Source organism: Microcebus murinus, chromosome X (assembly GCF_040939455.1).
Source record: "Microcebus murinus isolate Inina chromosome X, M.murinus_Inina_mat1.0, whole genome shotgun sequence".
NCBI classification, from domain to species: domain Eukaryota; kingdom Metazoa; phylum Chordata; class Mammalia; order Primates; family Cheirogaleidae; genus Microcebus; species Microcebus murinus.
Window position 1 is genome coordinate 75,653,264 of NC_134136.1, and position 20,906 is coordinate 75,674,169.

General features: G+C 39.6%; 1 protein-coding gene across 1 annotated transcript; it reads left to right on the plus strand.

The window, feature by feature from the left end:
- Nucleotides 1-739: 739 nt before the first annotated feature.
- LOC142865927 (spermatid nuclear transition protein 3) lies at nt 740-1,417 on the plus strand. Its single transcript, XM_075999495.1, has 2 exons — nt 740-946; nt 1,143-1,417. Exons 1-2 carry the CDS (start codon nt 803-805, stop codon nt 1,284-1,286), a joined length of 288 nt encoding a protein of 95 aa, XP_075855610.1. The 5' UTR covers nt 740-802; the 3' UTR covers nt 1,287-1,417.
- Nucleotides 1,418-20,906: the final 19,489 nt, after the last annotated feature.

Genomic DNA, 20,906 nt, shown 5'->3' on the forward strand with positions numbered 1-20,906 from the left:
TTTTGCATGCGCATATCCAGTTGTTACAACAACATCTATTGAAATAACTATTCTTTCTCCATTGAACAGTCTTTGCACTCATGTCAAAAATAAATTTTTCATAGATACATAGGTTTATTTCTGGCCTCTTAATCTAGTCCACTGATGTTATGTCTACCTTTATGCCATTATCACAGTACTTTGATTACTGATAAAAACTGTGGTTTCAGTCTGAAAATTAGAAGACAGAAGAGATGTACATAAACACTGGAAAGTGGAAGTAGGATGGGAACATTTCCTGGTAGTATCCAAGAAAGGAAGAATCTTTAAGGTGCAGAAGAGAAATCTGTTGAAGGGGAATAAGGAGATTCATATAGCCACAGAAACTTAAATATAATCACATTTTCTTGGAAAGGTTTTAGGTAAGATATCCAAAATATTAAGTAATGGTGAAGGATGGGAAAAAATAGAATGAAAATGGAATGAGAGTGCCTATGGGGGAAAACTTGGGGAAAACACTCTCTGTAATGTGTGTAGATGATGAGAAAGGGTGACAGCTCAGTTTTGGAAAGCTCTTTAGGGGGATTTTGAGGAAATGCCCACTGTCACCAGTGAGATCATCTTGGCCTCTCCAGCATCCCCACCCTCAGGGAGGAGCCAGGAGTAGTGCTTTGTGATGTCTAAGGCCCCTTTATCCCCTACTGGCTGGGGAAGTGCCTTGATGAACAAACAATTCTGAAGGGTGTGGCTTCTCATTGTCCTGGTGATGGATATTTTATACAGTCGTTAGGAGCCCTAGAGAAAACCACTGGGTAGTTTCAACATGGCTAAAGTTACCAGGAAACAAGAGGAACCTAACAGAATTATGGAGCAGCCAACCGTAAGCACAAAACAATTAACCCCAAGCACAAAAGGGAAGAAGAAGAGGAAGAACACTTGTCAACCCAGGTCCAGAAGTGGCAACAAGGTGAGACCACCTTACTCAAGATTTTCCTCTTCTTTCCCATTGATTCACCCTCCTTTAAGTCTTCCACCCTTTTCTTGCATGACACAAACACCCTCATTAACCCAAACCCCTTCTCATAAAGCCTTCCTTCCCATTTAGTATCTATCTCCTTCCTTCAGCACAGTGTCCTTCTGGAATCACCTTGTTTCCCTTCCAGGTGAAGAAGATTCAGAGGAGAATAAAAAGACTGCTTCATGGGAGTTCAAGAAAAAAATCCTCTCGTACTAGTACAGCAATTCCAAGAAAGGTGAAGAGAGTGAAAAAGTCCAAGAAGTTTCGGCCATTAGCAACAATTGAATAGGAGTCTAAGCCAGAGTACTTAGGCCAGGCCTGAGAGACTCTACAAAATGACACTCCTACAAGATACAGCATCATCATGAAACAGAGCTGGTGGTGATTGAAATAAAAACAACAGGTTTTGAAAAATCCTTATTCCTGAGTATGTGTATGTATCTCTTCAAGTTCTCTGATTATGGGAAAAGAGGGAAGGAAGGGAAGAGGCAAGTGTGTGAGATGGGAGCAAGGTGAGGTTATGGAGAGTTGGGTGTCACACAGTTACAGATATTGGGGATAAGGACTGGGTGAGGAAGAAAATTGAGAACAAATTTCCATTCTTAATATTATAACCCACAGGCAAGAAGAAAACTAGGGCTTGGTGTTTCTGTGTGTGTGTGTGTGTGTGTGTGTGTGTGTGTGTGTGTGTGTGTTTGTGTGCATGCGTGTGGTGACATTAGAGTTTATATTGCCAGAGCACCAATGGGGAGATGTGTGATGTCTTTTGGGTGACAGTATCACTGCACTTATAAAAGGTGGACAAAGAAATCACTTCTAGGCCACCTATTTCATAGTGGTGTTCACTTTCCTTCACACTATGCAACAGCAATTAAATGCCCTCAGAAAGGAGCCCAAATTCACCCTAATAAAATTTATTGACAGCATTCCAAAGGACTAAAATAATGGTGTTTAAATGCCACATACCCAATCCAGAATAAAACACTTACTTGTTATGGAAATTCTTGATGGAGCAGTATACTGCTAGGGTTAGGGAAATCTCTGTCCAATCATTGGCTGGCAATTAAGTTAAAAGAAGAGGTACTTAGGTGACTTCACAAAACAAAGAATAATAACTTTACAGGATTAGTTCAGAAAAGTCATTAAGCAAGCGAACACAACTGCAATAAGCAGCAATAAGAAAACCCAAGAGAATGGAGAAAACTCGATTTCTAGAAGTGCCACATTATATCATTTGATCTATTCAATTTCCAGCAAAAAAGTTATATGACATAAAAAAAAAACAAGAAAGTATTCCCCATACACAGGAATAAAGGCAATCAATAGAACCAGTCCCTGAGAAGCCCATAAATTGGACTTAGTGGAAAAAGACTTCAAATCAGCTACTTAAATATGTTCAAAGGGCTAAAGGAAACCAAGTCTAAATCACTAAAAGGAAGTGTGAGAACAATGTCACAACATATAAAGAATATCAATAAAGAGGTGGAAATTGTTCAAAGGAACCAAATAGAAATTTTGGAGTTAAATAGTTGAACTGAAATAATAATTAAAATTTAAAAAGTCACAAGAAGGGCTCAACATCAGGTATGAATGGGCAAAAGAATCAAGTAACTTGAAATTTGTTCAATTGAGATTATCCAGTCTGAGAAACAGAAAGAAAAAAGAGATGAAGAACAATGAACAGAACTTTAGTGACTTTGGGGATAATATCAAGTGTACCAATCTATGCATATGGAAGTTTCAGAAGGAGAGGATAGAGAGAAATGGGTTGATGTAATATTTGAAGATATAATGAATGAAAACTCCCCAGATTTGATGAAAATCATTAATCTGCACATCCAAAAAGCTCAATGAACTTCAAATATGATAAACTCAAAGAGATATACAACTAGACACAGCATAATAAAATTGTCCAAAGACAAAGAAAGAATCTTGAAAACAGTAGCAGAGAAGTGACTGATCACTTACAAGGGATCCTCAATAAGATCAATTGCCGAGTTTTCATCAGAAACCATAGAGGTCAGAAGACTGTGCAGTGACATTTTCAAAGTGTTGGAATAAGACTACTGTCAGCCAATAATTCTGTAAACAGCAAAACTATCCTTCAAAAACAAAATAGAAATTAAGACATCCCAAGATAAACAAAAAATGAGTAATTTGTAACTAGCACACCTTCTTTACAAAATATTAATGTATTAATGGAAATCCTTCAGGCAGAAATAAAAGAAACCATATTATAACATGGATCCATATGAAGAAATAAAGTACATTGCTAAAGATAACTACATAGGTAAATATAAAATACAGTACAAGTTCATTTTTGTTTATAACCACTTTTATATTATATATAATTTAAAAGAATCCTGCATAATGTGATAATCACAAATCTAATTTGGGGGCACACAATGCATAAAGATGTAATTTTTTACTATAATAGTATAAGAGGGAAAAGATTCATAAAGGAGTAAAGTCTTTGCATACTATTGAAATTAAGTTGGTATTAATCTGAACTAGAATCTTATAAATTAAAATGTTAATGTTGGTTCTCAGAGAAACTACTAAGAAAATAATTCAAAAACATACAGTAAAATAAATGAAAGTAAATAAAAATTGTACACCAGGAAATGTCTATTTAACATAACACAAAGCAATAATGGAAGAATTAAAAATTAAAAATATATGACATATAGAAAAAAATAGAAGAATGGCAGACACAAATCCTACCTTATTAGTAATTATATTAAATGTAAACAAATTAAACACTGTAATTAAAAGGTAGGGATAGAATTGATTAGAAAACATTATCAAACTATAAGCTGTCTACAAAAGATACACTTTAGATTCAAAGACATTACTGAATGAAAGTAAAAGAATGGAAAAGATATGTCCAGAAATGGATAGGCTGATCTTAAAATTTACATGGAAATGCAAGGGACCAAGAATAATTTAAGCAATTTTGACAGAGTAAAACAAAATTTGAGGATATACACTTTTTAAGACTTACTACAAATCTCCAGTAATTAACACAGTGTAGTACTGGCTCAAAGATAGACATATAGGTCAACTGAATAGAACTGAGAGGTCAAAAATGAACCAATATATCTATGATTAATTGATTATGAGTTGTTTTCAATGACTGTTTCTGGGACAACTGGATATCCACATAAAAAAAAGGAATTTGGACTTCTCCCTCACACCATATACAAAAATTTACTCAAAATAGATCAAAGACATAAATATAAGAACTAAAACTACATAACTCTTAGAAGAAAACAAAAGTGTAAATCTTCGTGACCTTGAACTAGGAAATTTTTTAATATATAACACCATAAGCATAAGCAACTTAAAAAATAGATAAATTGGAATTCATCATGATTAAAATATTTTGGACATCATAATTAAAATCTTTGAAGAAAATATTTGCTAATCATATGTGTGATAATGGTACAAAACCCAGAATATATAAATAAATCTTTCAACTAAACAATAAAAAGTTAAATAAGCCAATTAAAAATGGGCAAAAGATTTGAACAGAAATTTCTCCAAAAAGACATATTAAGTCAAATAAGCACATGAAAGGATACTTAACTCTCTTAGTATGGTGGGCCGAGATATCGGCTTTTGTGTCTAGGGCAAAAAAGCTGATATTTCAGCCCAGTGCAACAAGAGGGTTAATATAATTAGCCATTGGTAGAATGCAAACAAAACCATAATTAGATATCACTTCCCAACCATTAAAAATGACTCTAAATTAAAAACAAAAAGAGGAAAATAAGTTTTCTTAGTCTGCTTGGGCTTCTATAACAAAATGCTTTATACTAGGTAATTTATAAACAATAGAAATTTATTGCTCACAATTGTGGAGTTTGGGAAGTCCAAGACCAAGGCTCTGTCAGATTTGGTGCATTGTGAAGACCTGCTCTTTGGTACCCATATGTTATCTTCTTGCTATGTCCTCATATAATGGAAAGGGCTACCTAGATTAGAGTACTTCTATAAATACAATAATATTAAAATATCATTCATGAGGGTAGAGCCCTCATGAACTAATCACTTCCCAAGGACCCTACCTTCTAATATTATCACATTGGTAACTAGGTTTCAACATACACATTTTTGAGGGATAAACTTTCAGTCCATACCACAACTTTTGGTGAGGATATAGAGAAACTGGAATCCTCATGCATTATTGTTAGGAATGTAAATTGGTGCAGCCACTGTGAAAACCAGTTTGACAATTCTTCAAATTGTTAAACATAGACTGGCCATATGACCCAGAAAATCCAATCTTAGGTGTCTCCTCAAGAGAATTGAAAATATGCCCACACAAAGACTTGTATATGAATATCCATAGCAGCATTATTTATAACAATCAAAAGGTGGAAACAACCCAAATATCTATCAACTGAAGAATGGATAAACAAAATGTGAGATATAGGAGAAATACTGCCAGACAGAGTGTCTCTGCAGAAAAGACAGATTCTAGAAGAAATTAGAAGAAAGAAGCAAGCAGATGAGCATACATTGGCGAGGGTTGGAAGGAGGGGTACCAGAGACTATGGGAGACTCCATGGGAGGAGGTTGCAGAGGAGAACTGGAAGAAGAAACCTCCCGAGTAGCTTGGAGACCAGTGGCAAGGGTAGGTGGCGTAGTTAACTTTCCCCTCTGTGCATCTCGAACTGCTGGTGGGCTCCCAAGCAGTTGGAGAGACCTGTGAACACCAGCCCAAAGATGGCCACCACCAGTGAGTGGTAAGCCTGTAGTGGATGTGGCACCAGGCTCTCAACTCCCTCAGGGCACCTCCCTGTGCACAGACCTGACCCAGGCAATAGGTGCCATATTGCTACACTGTCCCCTCCCCCATCCCTATCCGCGGCTGCCAATGGAGACAATATAGCCACCATCCAGAGGCACCTCCAGGGAATGGGACCTTCCCTTTTGGTGCACCACAGCTGACTGAGGGGTCCTCAGATGGTGAGCTCCATATCCGCTAGCCCTCCCAGGTGCTGGTAGCTTGGTGATTACAGGAGAACGGGGCAGACCCTGAGGCAGAGAGACATTGACACAGCTTGGGCTCCCCGTGGGTGAATTAGGACTGGCACTTCTCTCCCTGGTGGGGTTAGGGATTGAACTCCAGGGCCCAGAGGTCAGACCTGCAGACCAGATTTCGTGCATCCAGGACCCACATTGCCCGGGACACAGAAGGGACATTCATGAACAGTCTACTGAGGTGTGTGTGCCTTCAGGGGCAGATCAGCATCCTTTAGGACAACTCTTCTCCCAAAGGGGGGCCGTGTGCCCAGCCCAGGCAGCAATCCTGCACAGGAAACTTCCCTGTATGCATCACAGCCAGGGGAGGTCTGGTAACATGAGATCTGGCTTGCAGGTAGATGCTCAGGAGTAGCTACGGAGTTGAGAAGGGTGGAAAGGAGCGAGGCCTGCTCTGGTGGGTGGGTCTCAGACAGCCCCAAACACACACAAAGACTTTCTGACTGAGGAGGGCCATTCCAGCACTTCCCTGACAGCTTTTCCTGGAAACAGAGAACAGAACTTTGACCCCTACTAACAGCATTTGTAATGCCTGAGGGCAGGCTTACCCACCCAAACTCTACCTAGACTCACTCCAAGACAGGCCCTCACTGAGGTGGAGAATAAGGACATACCTGGAGGTCCCAGGGCCCCACACACCACTGGAGGCACCAGAATACTTCTCCAGAGGAAAAAGTACAGGATACAAGACCCCAAAACAAAAGTGTATCCTGTTCTTCCAAGCAAGCACCACATACTGACGGGGAGGACATTCTGCACAGCATTTTCATGGCACCTACTGACTCATCATACAGAGTGTGGTCGAGTCTCACCCACAAACACCACTTACTGGCTCAGAGACAAACAGGGTGTGTCATTATCCAAACAAAAACCTGAAAGCAAGAAGCAACAACTGATCCAGATAGGAAGAAAACAGCAAAGGAACTCTGGAAATATGAAGAACCAAATGGAAAGAACACCCCCAAAAATGAGCACCAGCCCCTTAGAAATGGACACAAACCAAAATCAGACCACTAAAATAACAGAAAAGGAATTTCGAACGTGGATCCTAATTAAATTCAATGCCTTGCAGGAGCAACTGGAAAACCAAAACAAAGAAAACACAAAAAGATTCCAGGACCTGGAACAAAAATTCACTAAAGAAATTGAAACAATGAAGAAAAGTTTAACTGAACTCCTGGAAATGAAGAATCATTTCAGGGAACTACGAAACACAGTGGAAAGCCTCAATAACACGGTAGATCAAACAGAAGAAAGAATCTCAGAGATTGAATATAACACCTTCCAATTAAATAAATCAGTCACAGAGATAGAGAAGAGAAACAAGGGAGAAGAGAAAAGCCTATAAGAGATGTGGGATTATGTGAAGAAACCTAATGTGAGGGTAATAGGGCTGCAAGAAGGGTAAGAAGAAACCACTGAAGGGTTGGACAAGCTATTTGAAGATATAATAGAGGAAAATTTCCCAGGCCTTGCTAAAAATCTACAGATACAAGTTCAAGAAGCTCAAAGGACCCCTGGGAGAATCAAAGCAAACAGGAAGACGTCACAACATGCAGTCATCAGACTGACCAAAATATCAACTAAAGAGGCCCTTTTACGAGCTGTAAGATGAAAGAAACAAGTAACATACAAAGGAAAGCCAATCTGAATAACGCCAGACTTCTCTACTGAAACTTTACAAGCAAGGAGAGACTAGGGCCCCATTCTCACTCTTCTGAAACAGAATAATGCCCAGCCTAGAATCTTATTCCCTGCAAAACTAAGTTTTTTATACAAAGGAGAAGTCAAGACATTCTTAGATAAGCAAAGACTGAGGGAATTCACAAAGAAAAGACCAGCCGTTCAAGAAGTACTCAAAACAGTATTACCCATGGATTAGCACAAGAAACACTCACAAATGTAAATCTACTCAAAGGTTAATATTAAAGCCCAGATACCACAATGGCTCAATACAGAAAACAAAACAACAAAGTTCAACCCAACATAATGAACAGAAATCTTCCCCACGTATCAGTTATGTCAATAAATGTGAATGGCCTGCCTATATTCAAAAGTCCAAAAGATCAAAAATAGAAAACCAAATGAACCATGTAAAAGAGCTGGCAAAAGAAGAACAGACCAACTCCAAACCCAGCAGGAGATGTGAAATCATTAAGATCAAATCAGAACTAAACGAAATTGACAATAGGGAAACCATACGGAATATTAATAAAAACAAAAAGTTGGTTCTTTGAAAAAATAAAGAAAATTGACACACCTTTGGCTATACTAATGAAAAGGAGAAAAGAAAAATCTCTAATAAGCTCCATCAGGAATAATAAAGGAGAAATTACAACTAATGCTCCAGAGGTATAAGATATAATTTATGAATACTACAAAAACCTCTATGCACATGCTGGAAAATGTGTCAGAAATGGGCAATTTCTTAGAAACACTCAGCCTCCCTAGGCTCAACTAGGAAGAAATAGAATTCCTGAGCAGACCAATATCAAGTTCTGAAATTGAAACAGCAATAAAAAACCTTCCTAAAAAGAAAAGTCCTGGACCAGATGGTTTCACACCCGAATTTTATCACACCCACAAGGTAAGAACTGGTGCCTATCCTGCAGAAATTATTCCACAACTTGATAATTATGGAAACCTCCCAACACATTTTATGAAGTGAATGTAACCCTGATACCAAAACCAGGAAGGGACGCCACAAAAAAAACAAAACAAAACAAAACAAAACAAAACAAACAAACAAAAAACCCCCAAAACTACAGACCAATATCCCTTATCAATATAGATGCAAAAATTCTCAATGAAATCCTAGCCAATCGAATCCAGGTGCTTGCCAAGACAATAATCCATCACAACCAAGTGGGCTTCATCCCCGGAATGCAGGGATGGTTCAACATATGCAAATCTATAAATGTAATTCACCATATAAACAGAAGCAAAAACAAAGACTATATAATCCTATCAATAGACGCAGAAAAATCATTTGAGAAAATTGAACACATTTTTATGGTAAGAATGCTCAACCAAATAGGCATAGACAGGGCTTACCTAAAAAATGATACAAGCCATATATGACAAACCCACAGCCAATATCATATGGAACGGGGAAAAATTGAAAGCATTCCCACTAAGTACTGGAATAAGACAAAGTTGCCCACAATCTCCACTTCTATTCAACATTGTGCTGGAAGCCCTTGCTACAGAAATCAGACAAGAGAGTGGAATTAAGGGCATCCAAATGGGAGCAGAAGAGATCAAACTCTCACTATTTGCTGATGACATGATATTGTACCTAGAGGACCCCAAGGATCCAACCAAGAGACTCTTTGAATTGACAAATTAATTTGGTAAAATCTCAGGATACAATATCAATACACAGAAATCAGAGGCATCCATATATGTCAACAACAGAAAAATTGAGAACCAAATCAAAGACTCAATTCTCTTCAAAATAGCAACAAAGAAAATAAAGTACCTAGGAATATATTTAACTAAGGAGGTAAAAGACCTCTACTGGGAGAACTATTAAACATTGAAGAAAGAAATAGCAGAGGATGTAAACAGGTGGAAGGATATACCATGTTCATGGGTTGGCAGAATCAAAATTATTAAAATGTCTATACTACCCAAAGTGACCTACAAAGTCAATGCAATCCCTACTAAAATACCATTATCATTTTTCACAGATATAAAAAAATAGTTTTATACTTCGTATAGAACCAGAGAAGACCTTGTATAGCAAAATCAATCCTAGGTAATAAAAACAATATAGGACATATCAATTTACCAGATTTCAAACTATACTACAAAGCTATAGTAATTAAAATAGCTTGCGACTGGCACAAGAACAGGGACATTGACCAGTGGAACAAAACAGAGAACCCAGATGTAAAACCATCCTCATATAGCCAACTAATTTTCGACAAAGCAGACAAAAACATACACTGGGTAAAAGAAAACTTATTCAATAAATGGTGGTGGGAAAACTGGATAGCCACATGTAGAAAGCTGAAGCAGGATGCACACCTTTCACCTCTCACAAAAATCAACTCATGCTGGTAACAGACTTGAACATTAAGTGTGAAACAATTAGAATTCTAGAGGAAAACGGTGGCAATACTCTTCTAGACATTGGCCTAGGCAAAGAATTTATGAGGAAGACCCCACAGACAATCACAGCAGCATCAAAAATATATAAATGACACCTGATCAAATTATAAAGCTTCTGTACAGCCAAAGAAACTGTCAAGAAAGCAAAGAGACTACCCACAGAATGGGAGAAAATTTTCGTTATCTACTACTACATCAGATAAAGAGCTGATAACTAGAATTGATTTAGAACTCAGGAAAATCAGGAAGGAAAAATCAAATAACCCTATCAAAATATGGGCCAAGGACATAAACAGAAATTTTTCAAAAGAAGAGAGAATAATGGCCAAGAAACATATGAAAAAATGCTCAACATCTCTAATCATCAAGAAAATGGAAATAAAAACTGCAATGAGATATCACTTATCTCCATAAGAATGGCCTTTATCAAAAAGTCTCCAAACACGATGTTCATGCTTGAGGCTCTCTCTCCAGGGGGTGGGGGGCATGGGCAATATACATCACCTTAACACTTGTACCCCCATAATACGCTAAATTAAAAATAAATAAATAAAAATAAAATAAAGACATAATACAGCAATAAAAAAAAGTCCCCAAACAATAAATTTTGGTGTGGATGTGGAGATAGGAACACTCCTACACTGCTGGTGAGACTGCAAACCGGTTCAACTTCTGTGGATAGCAATATGGAGATACCTTACAGCGATACAAGTAGATCTACCATTTGATCCAGCAATTCCACTACTGGGTATCTACCCAAAAGATCAAATGACACTCTACAAAAGGGACGCCTGTACTCGAATGTTTATAGCAGCACAGTTCACAATCAAAAAGTTGTGGAACAACCCAGGTGCCCATTAATACATGAGTGGATTAATAAAATGTGATATATATATATATATATATATATATATATATATATATATATATATACCATGGAGTACTATTTAGCTTTAGGAATCAATGGTGATATAGCACCTCTTGTATTTTCCTGGACACAGCTAGAACCCATTCTACTAAGTGAAGTATCTCAAGAATGGAAAAACAAGCATCACATGTAATCACCAGCAAATTGGTATTAATGGATCAACACCTAAGTGGACATATAAGAATAACATTTATCGGTGTTGGGTGGGTGGGAGGGGGGAGGGGGGCATGGGCAATATATGTAACCTTAACATTTGTACCCCCATAATATGCTGAAAAAACCCCAAAATGTGGGATACATGTAGAATGGTATATTATTCAGCCATAAATAGCAATGGTGTACTGATACATGCTACAACATGGACGACCCTTGAAAATATTATTTTGAGTATAAGAAGCCAGTCAAAAACGACCACATAATATATTATTCTATTTATATGTAAGGGAAGACTACAGAGGCAGAAAGTGGTGGCTTAGAATAAGGGAATGGGAATGGGAGAGAGTGGAGGGGTGATAGCTAAAGGGTACCGGATTTTTTTTTTTTTTGAGGTGATTAAAATCCTCTAAAATCGGAGTATGGTTGCACGTATCTGTGAATATACTAAAAACCATTGAATTATTCACTTTAAATGGGTGAATTGTATGGTATGTTATGACATGTGAATTATGTTTCAATAAAGCTGTCATCAAATCAAAGTTTATTTCTGAAGAGATGCCTTCTTGGATCTCCCTCACCTCTGTTGCTTTCCATTTTACCAGTTTGTCCTTATGGTCATTATCATTATTTTATAATATGTATGTTATGCTTATGTGTTTATTTCTGTTTTTCCTCTCTCTCCTAGTACAATATAAGCCCTATGAGATAAGGGACCATGCCTGTGCTATTCATCAGAATGGTCCCAACATCTAACATTGGGCTTAAGACATGGTAGAATCTCAGGAGTTGTTTGCTAAATAAATAAGTAGTTTAAAAATCCAAAATTTACTACAATGACCTCATTTCTACATCATATGCTAACACATTTTTTGACACAGAGAAATGAAAAGGAAGATAGGCAGTGAATAGATACCTGAAGAAAGAAAAAATTAGGAAGTTCAGAGCTTGATCATAATTATGCTATAGAGTAATAGCACTAGAACTACAGTAGTCTATAAAAAGTAGAAATCTGTGCTGTGAATGGGAACTAAGCAGCCATTCTCTGGGAGGTTGTGGCCCAACACATTACTTCCCTCTTCATTTTCACACTTGTGGGTTCAACCCTCTCTGTCTCCATAATATAAATACATATAATAGGGAGCTAATTGAGGCCCCAGAAGCTATATATATCTTTTCTCCTGAGAGCACCTGTACACATCATTGTTCATGGGTCAACTCCATTTCCTCTCCCTCTTCAATATTTTTCCAGTTTGTGCCAATCCATACTGTGCTGCCTAGCGTTAGCATGCCCAAAAGAACTTGGTTGCCAACCCTCTTCTAGAGGCATCTGTTTTCTGTAAGATTCCACCACAACAGAGTTCTAGTGTCTATGGTAATCTTTGAAATGGTTACTAGTGCATGGCTCAGAGGCTCCAGCCAACTTGAGAAAGGCAACACAAGAAGGTGTGTGACAGATGACAGATTGCTGATGCTGAGTTGGCCTTGAGCCCTGGGCCAGCCCTTGGTGCTGAGTGAATGAGTATCATATGTCCCACCTGCACCAAGGGAATTACAACAAATAAGCACATTCATTCACGGACAGTCTAGAGCTGAATGCCTTCCTGCATTGTACTATCTCTTTATCTGCAGCCTGCTCATCCACAAATAAACAGAGTTGCAGGCTCTGCTCAAACATGGCAGCTCATTGTGAAAGTGGGGATATGCTGAGGCTATTTTGAGAGGGACTTCAGGCTATCTAAACCACTAGGGAAACAGCTACTAGGCAGTGGTCTTGGTGTTCACCAATCATTTAAATGGGAATTGCCTTTGGATACAACCAATGAGGAGAGCTATGAGCCAGGACGTCTTTGATTCAGAAAGGGTTCCATTTTGTTCCAGCTACAGGGCCTTGGAGACCTGTAGACAGACCTGTTAATTATGGTTGTGATTGTTGGAATGTAGATTGCAATCTGATTGGAGAAGAGAAGACAGGAAAGTGGAGGTAGCCAGTTGTCATTGTCTGTTTTCTATTGCTATGATAGAATACCTGAATGTGGGTAATTTAGAAAGAAAAGAAATTCATTTTTATAGTTCTTCAGACTGGGATGTCCAAGAGCATGGCACTGACAACCGGTGAGGGCCTTCTTGCTGTGTCATAACATGGTAGGGGGCATCACATGGTGAGAAGGCAAGAGTGTGCATGTCAGTTCAGGTCTCTATTCCTCTTCTTATAAAGCTGCTATAATGACTTTATCTCTCAAAGGTCCCACCTCCAATCAATGTGAATTTGGGCATTAAGTTTCAACATATGAAATTTAGGGGACACATTTAAATCATAGTCCAGGATTTCAAGACCTAAGACTGAGTCATTCCCTCTGAGGTTGTTTCCCCTTGTTGCCTCACTGAAAATGGTTTAATTGGTTATCCTGTTGGCACAAGCTGCGCAGACTGCCCATTTCTATTTTCAGGGTTGGATAAGAGTCTAAGAAAGAGCAGGCCCTCCTGTGGGCAAGGACCTGGGTCCACTAGCCATTTGTTCTCCACTATCATTACCCTCTGAAGATTTGGCAGGCCTAGTATTACACTTAGACCCATGCAAGAAGAGCCCCTGATCTAATATCCGTGCATTAGGAGGCTTTGCTTTTCAGAGGAGACAGTAGAACCTCAGAGATGTCCCCACACAGAGCCCCTGGCTCCCCTTCTAGACCTCACAATGGATACTTGGGAAGCTGGAATTCCTTGACTAAATGACCATAAGCTCATTTCCAGAGCCTTCACAGGCTCCTTTTCTGGGTCTATCTTCCTAAGGACTCATACACACAGTTGGTGTAAGCACTGTATGCTTGAGGGGTGTCTGGGAATTAGCTGTTTGTTATTTTCAGGAAGTGTGGATGGAACTTAGAAGCATGAACTAGGGTGATACACACAAGCATGTGTAAGGCCCCTCAAAGTGAGTGGTGAGCCCAGAATAGGAGTAGAAAATGAATAGGTGGGCCGGTTTCTGGGAGCTGGTCCTCTCCATGTCACTACATTTAGGTGTAAAACTCTAAGGAATCCAAAGATTTTATATTTTAACCTCGATTTCCAGGTGTTATCCAGCTGTATTTGTTGAGGTAGAAAGATAGGATACTTTGTTAGCTTAATTTACAGATTTAAAATGTTTAATACAATTTTTAAATATCTAGATATGGTATGTGGGCCTGCATTTATACTCTGGGACCCTGTGCATTATTCACGATGAGAGATAGAGAGAGGGAATGATAGAAATTTAGTTTAAGAAATTGGCTCACACAATTGTGGGGATGGCAAGTCTGAAATCTGCAGAGCAGGCTGGTAGGCTGGCAGGTAAGAGTTGATGTTGCAGCTTGAATTTGAAGGCAGTTTGGAGGTGATTCTCTCTTTATCAGGGGAGCTCAGTCTTTTACTTGAAAATCTTAAGATTTTCAACTGATTGGATAACGCCCACCTACATTATGGAGGGTGATCTGCTTTTCTCGAAGTCTATTGATCTAAATGTTAAATCCAAGAACGTCCCTTCACAGTAACATCTATATTGGTGTTTGACCAAACAACTGGGAATCATAGCCTAGCCAAGTTGACACATAAAGTTCACCATCACATCCTGCACATGCTAGGAGTCAGCCTGGGAAGGTTCACCTTTCACTGCCACCATGTACTCCCCTGCCTTAGGACCTTTCTATATCCAGACCAGTTTGATAAATTCTTCCCCAGCCTTACATCTGGAAGAAGTGCAAGTGGATTGTTTAGACTTCTTTTAAAATGGTAGTCACTGTCAATAACTCAGGAAAACAGACTGGGGATTTTAAAAGGTGAGAATCTCTACTCACTTTTACCTTTCATTCTCTTCAAGAGAACATCCTTATAGGTACTCCTCCAGCCCTTCCTTAGGTTTGTCTCTGTATACACAGGATATTTCAGCCCTACAGACTCAAGTGGGATTCCCAGAATGTCAGGAGAAATTCAAAACTGGTGACCACTCAGTTCACAAACATGGAAAGAGTGCATGACGGGCAACATGATCCAGTAGAATGAACAATGAACTTCAAGTCAGAAGATGTCAGATTGAATCCTATCTCTGCCACTTTTTGTGACTATCCTTGAAAAGCCATTTTAATCTCAGCCTTAATTTCTGTATGTGTAAAAATAGTCATAATACCACCCACTTTAGAGGCTTGTTGTGATGAATTTTGGAGAAAGTATAAATGACAGCACATAGAGGTCACTCATAATCATTAGTTAAGCCTGAAACCCTAAGACCAGCTAAATGAAAAACCAACAAGGAGATATAAGAATTTAACAACACTATAAACCAACTAGAACTGATGAACATCTATAGAACACATTCTACCCAACAGCAGCAGGATACACATTCCTCACAAGCACACATGGAATGTTCTTCAGGATAGGCCATATGGTTGATAAAACAAACCCCAATAAGTTTTAAATGATCAAAATCATACAAAATAATTCTCTGAAAACAATGGAATTAAATTAAAAATTATTAACAGAAGAAAATTTGGGAAATCCACAAATATACAAATATTAAACAATACACTTCTAAATAATTCATGGCTCAAAGAAGAATTCACAAGGGAAATTATAAAACAATTTGAGACTGATGAAAAGGAGGCACAACATATCGAAATGTATGAGAAGCTGCTAAAGCAATGCTTAGAGAGAAATTTATAGCTTTAAAAGCCTATATAAAAAAAAACGAAGAAAGATCTCAAATCAATAACCTACTTTTCACCTTTAAAAAAGTGAAAAAAAGATAAACTAATTCCAAAGCCAGAAAAGAAAAAAATAATGAAGACTAGAGTGGAAAATAATGAGAGTATGGACAAACAATAAAGAAAACCAACAAAATCAAAAGTTGTTTTTTTTAAAAAGATCAACAATATTGAAAAACCTTTAGATATACTGACAAAATAAAAAAGAGAAAAGACTCAAAAGACTAAAATCAAGAATGAAATAGGGGACATCAATATTGACATTACAGAGGGGGCGGAGCAAGATGGCGGACGAATAACACCGCCAGACAGAGGGTCTCTGCAGAAAAGACCGATTCTAGCAGAAACTAGAGGAAAGAAGCAAGAAGACGAGCATACAGCGGACAAGGGCCGGAAGGAGGGGTACCTGAGACCCTGGGAGACTCCACAGGAGGAGGCTGCAGAGGAGAACTGGAGGCTGAGACCACCGGAGCAGCCCGGAGACCAGCGGCAAGGGTAGGTGGATCTGCTGTTTCCCCTCCCCTGCATTCGGGACTGCTGGTGGGCTCCCCAGCTGGTGGAGAGACCTGCGGACACCAGCCCAGAGACTGCCGCCGCCTGCCAACGGTGAGCCTGTAGCAGACGTGGCACCAGGCTCCCAACTTCCTCCGGGCACCTCCGTGTGCACGGACCCAAGCCGCGCGGCAGGCGCCATATTGCCTCCTCCTCCCCTCCGCCGACCCTACCCGCGGCTGCCCAGAGAGACAATACAGCCACCAGCCGGAGGCACCTCCAGGGAACGGGACCTTCCCGTTTGGGACCCCCCCGCCCTCCCAGGCACTGCTGGCACCGTGTTCCCAGGAAAACGGTGCCGACTCAGAGGCTGAGAGACATAGACCCAGCTTGGGCTCCCTGTGGGTGAATTAGGACCGGAAATCCTCTCCCTGGTGGGAATACAGTTTGAACTCTGGGACCGAGAGGTCGGACCTGCAGACCAGATCCCCTGCACCGAGGGCTAGCATTGCCCAGGACACAGAAGGGTTATACGTGAACAGCCTACTGAGGGCTGTGTGCCTCCAGGGGCGGATCGGCGCCCTAGAGGACAACCCTCCTCCCAGGAGGAGGCCCTGCACCCAACCCAGGTGGCGTTCCTGTGCAGGGAACCTCCCTGCCGGCACCACAGTCCGGGGAGGCCTGGTGGCTTGTGGTCTGGCCTGCTGGCAGAGGCCCAGGAGTAGCTGCAGAGTTGGGGAGGGTGGAAAGAAGCGAGGCCTGCTGCAGACTGTGGGTCTCAGACAGCCCCACCCCCACACCCAGACTTTCTGGCTGAGCGGGACCATTCCAGCCCCGCCCTGACAGCTTTCCCTGGAAGCTGAGAACAGAACTTTGACCCCTGCTAACGGCCTGAGGGCAGGCTTATCCAACCCAGCTCCGCCCAGAAGGAGAGCTGATAACAGGACTCAAAATCAACACCATAGCCTGTTCCTCCAAGCAAACGCCACCTACTGACTGGGACGGCATCTTGCACAGCCTTGCCACGGCATCCACTGACTCAATATACAGGGAGTGGTCCAATTTCACCCACAGGCACCACCTAACGCCTCAGAAACTAAACAAGGTGTGTGAATACCCAAACAATAACCTAAGGAAAGAAACAACAACTGATCGACATGGGAAGAAATCAGCGAAAGAACTCAGGAAATATGAAGAACCAAACGGAAAACACACCCCCAAGGAGGAGCACCAGCCCCCTAGAAACGGACACCGACCAAAATCAGGCAACCAATATGACAGAAGAGGAATTTCGTATGTGGATCATAAGAACACTCACCCAGCTGCAACAACAACTCAATAACCAACACCAAGAAAACACAAAAAACCTCCAAGAAATGGAACAAAGGTTCAACAAAGAGATTGACACAGTGAAGAAAACTTTAACCGAAGTCCTGGAGATGAAGAATCAACTCAGAGAACTACAAAATTCTGTGGAAAGTCTCAAGAACAGGGTAGATCAAGCAGAAGAAAGAATCTCAGAGCTTGAAGATAACACCTTCCAATTAAATAAATCAGTCACAGAAATACAGCAGAGAAACAAGAGAAAAGACCAAAGCCTACAAGAGCTGTGGGATTATGTGAAAAAACCTAACGTGAGGGTCATAGGTTTAGCCGAAGGGGAGGAAGACAACACTCAAGGGCTGGACAAGCTTTTTGAAGATATAATAGAGGAAAATTTCCCAGGCCTTGCTCAAAATCTCGATATACAAGTTCAAGAAGCCCAGAGGACCCCTCGGAGATTCAATGCAAACAGGAAGACGTCACGTCATGCAGTCATCAGACTGACCAAAGTATCAACTAAAGAGGCCCTTCTAAGAGCTGTAAGACAAAAGAAGCAAGTGACATACAAGGGAAAGCCAATTCGAATAACATCAGACTTCTCTAATGAGACTTTACAAGCAAGGAGAGACTGGGGCCCCATTCTCACTCTTTTGAAACAAAACAATGCCCAGCCTAGAATATTATTCCCTGCAAAACTAAGCTTCATATATGAAGGAGAAATAAAAACATTCTCAGACAAGCAAAGGCTCAGAGAATTCACCAAGACAAGACCAGCCCTACAAGAAGTACTTAAAACAGCGTTATGCACGGAACATCATAATAATAATCCACGGATATAAAAACAACCAAAACCCAAAGATATTAAAGGCCAGATATTACAATGGCTCAAGACAGAAATCATAGCAACAACATCCAACCCAACAGAATGATCAGTAATCTACCTTACCTATCAGTTCTCTCAATAAATGTGAATGGCTTAAACTCTCCACTCAAGAGACATAGGCTGGCTGAATGGATAAGAAAATACAGGCCAAGTCTATGCTGTCTTCAGGAAACACATTTAACCTGCAAGGATGCACATAGACTAAAAATAAAAGGGTGGAGATCAATATTCCAAGCAAATAGAAGCCAAAAGAAGGCTGGTGTGGCAGTTCTAATTTCAGACGATTTAGTTTTTAAACCAACAAAAGTAGTAAAAGACAAAGAGGGTCATTATATAATGGTGAAGGGCACAGTCCAACAAGAAGAGATAACAATTTTAAATATATATGCACCCAACTTAGGTGCACCCAGATTCATAAAGCAAACCTTACTGGAGCTAAGCAAATGGATTAATAGCAACTCCATAATCGCCGGGGATTTCAACACCCCACTGACGGCACGAGACAGATCCTCCAAACAGAAAATTAATAAAGAAATAATGGACTTAAACAAAACTCTAGAACAATTGGGTCTGACAGACATCTACAGAACATTCTACCCAAAATCCACTGAATATACGTTCTTCTCATCAGCTCACGGGACATTCTCTAAGATTGACCATATCCTAGGACACAAAGAAAATCTCAAGAAATTCAAAAAAATAGAAATCATACCATGTACCTTCTCAGACCACAGTGGAATAAAACTAGAAATCAACCCTAACAGAAACTCACATTTCTACACAAAAAAGTGGAAATTAAACAACCTCCTACTAAATGATTACTTCGTAAATGAAGAAATCAAGACAGAAATAAAAAACTTCTATGAAGAAAACGACAATGGAGAGACAAGTTATCAACTCCTCTGGGACACAGCTAAAGCAGTTCTGAGAGGAAAGTTTATCTCCATAAATGCCTATAACCAAAAGGCAAGAAGATCACAAATAGACAATCTAATGAAACGACTCAAAGAGCTGGAAAAAGAAGAACAGACCAACCCCAAACCCAGCAGAAGAAGTGAAATCAACAAGATCAAATCAGAACTAAACGAAATTGAAAACAGGAAAGCTATTCAGGAGATTAATAAAACAAAAAGTTGGTTCTTTGAAAAAATAAACAAGATTGACACGCCATTAGCTAAGCTAACGAAAAGCAGAAAAGAGAAATCTCTAATAAGCTCCATCAGGAATAAAAAAGGAGATATCACAACTGATCCTAAAGAGATACAAGATACAATTTATGAATACTACAAAAATCTTTATGCACACAAACTGGAAAATGTGGAGGAAATGGACATATTTCTAGAAACACACAGCCTCCCTAGGCTCAACCAGGAAGAAATAGATTCCCTGAACAGACCAATCTCAACAGCTGAAATAGAAACAGCAATTAAACATCTCCCTAAAAAGAAAAGTCCCGGTCCAGATGGCTTCACACCTGAATTTTACCATACTTACAAAGAAGAACTAGTACCTATCTTGCAGAAACTATTCCACAACATCGAGAAGAATGGAAACCTCCCCGACACATTTTATGAAGCGAATATTACTCTGATACCAAAACCAGGAAAGGATGCAACAAAAAAAGAAAACTACAGACCAATATCCCTAATGAATATAGATGCAAAAATTTTCAACAAAATCTTAGCTAACCGAATCCAGACACTTATCAAAAAAATAATCCACCACGACCAAGTGGGCTTCATCCCAGGGATGCAGGGATGGTTCAACATACGTAAATCTATAAATGCAATTCACCACATAAACAGAAGCTAAAACAAAGACCACATGATTCTTTCAATAGATGCAGAAAAAGCTTTTGACAAAATTCAACACCCTTTCATGATACGAACACTTAAGAAAATAGGCATAGAAGGGACATACCTAAAAATGATACAAGCCATATATGACAGACCCATAGCCAACATCATACTGAATGGGGAAAGATTGAAGTAATTCCCACTTAGAACTTGAACCAGACAAGGCTGCCCACTATCTCCACTTCTGTTCAACATAGTGCTGGAAGTCTTGGCTACAGCAATCAGACAGGAAAATGGAATCAAAGGTATCCAAATAGGGGCAGAAGAGATCAAACTTTCACTGTTTGCTGATGATATGATATTGTATCTAGAAAACCCCAAGGATTCAACCAAGAAACTCCTGGAACTGATCAATGAATTTAGTAAAGTCTCAGGA

What these genes read in the sequence shown, in the direction of transcription:
- LOC142865927 (XM_075999495.1), top strand. Translation starts at nt 803, where the DNA reads ATGGCTAAAGTTACCAGGAAACAAGAGGAACCTAACAGAATTATGGAG. An exon ending in GGTCCAGAAGTGGCAACAAG is followed by an intron (nt 947 to 1,142) that starts GTGAGACCACCT and finishes TTTCCCTTCCAG; the next exon opens with GTGAAGAAGATTCAGAGGAG.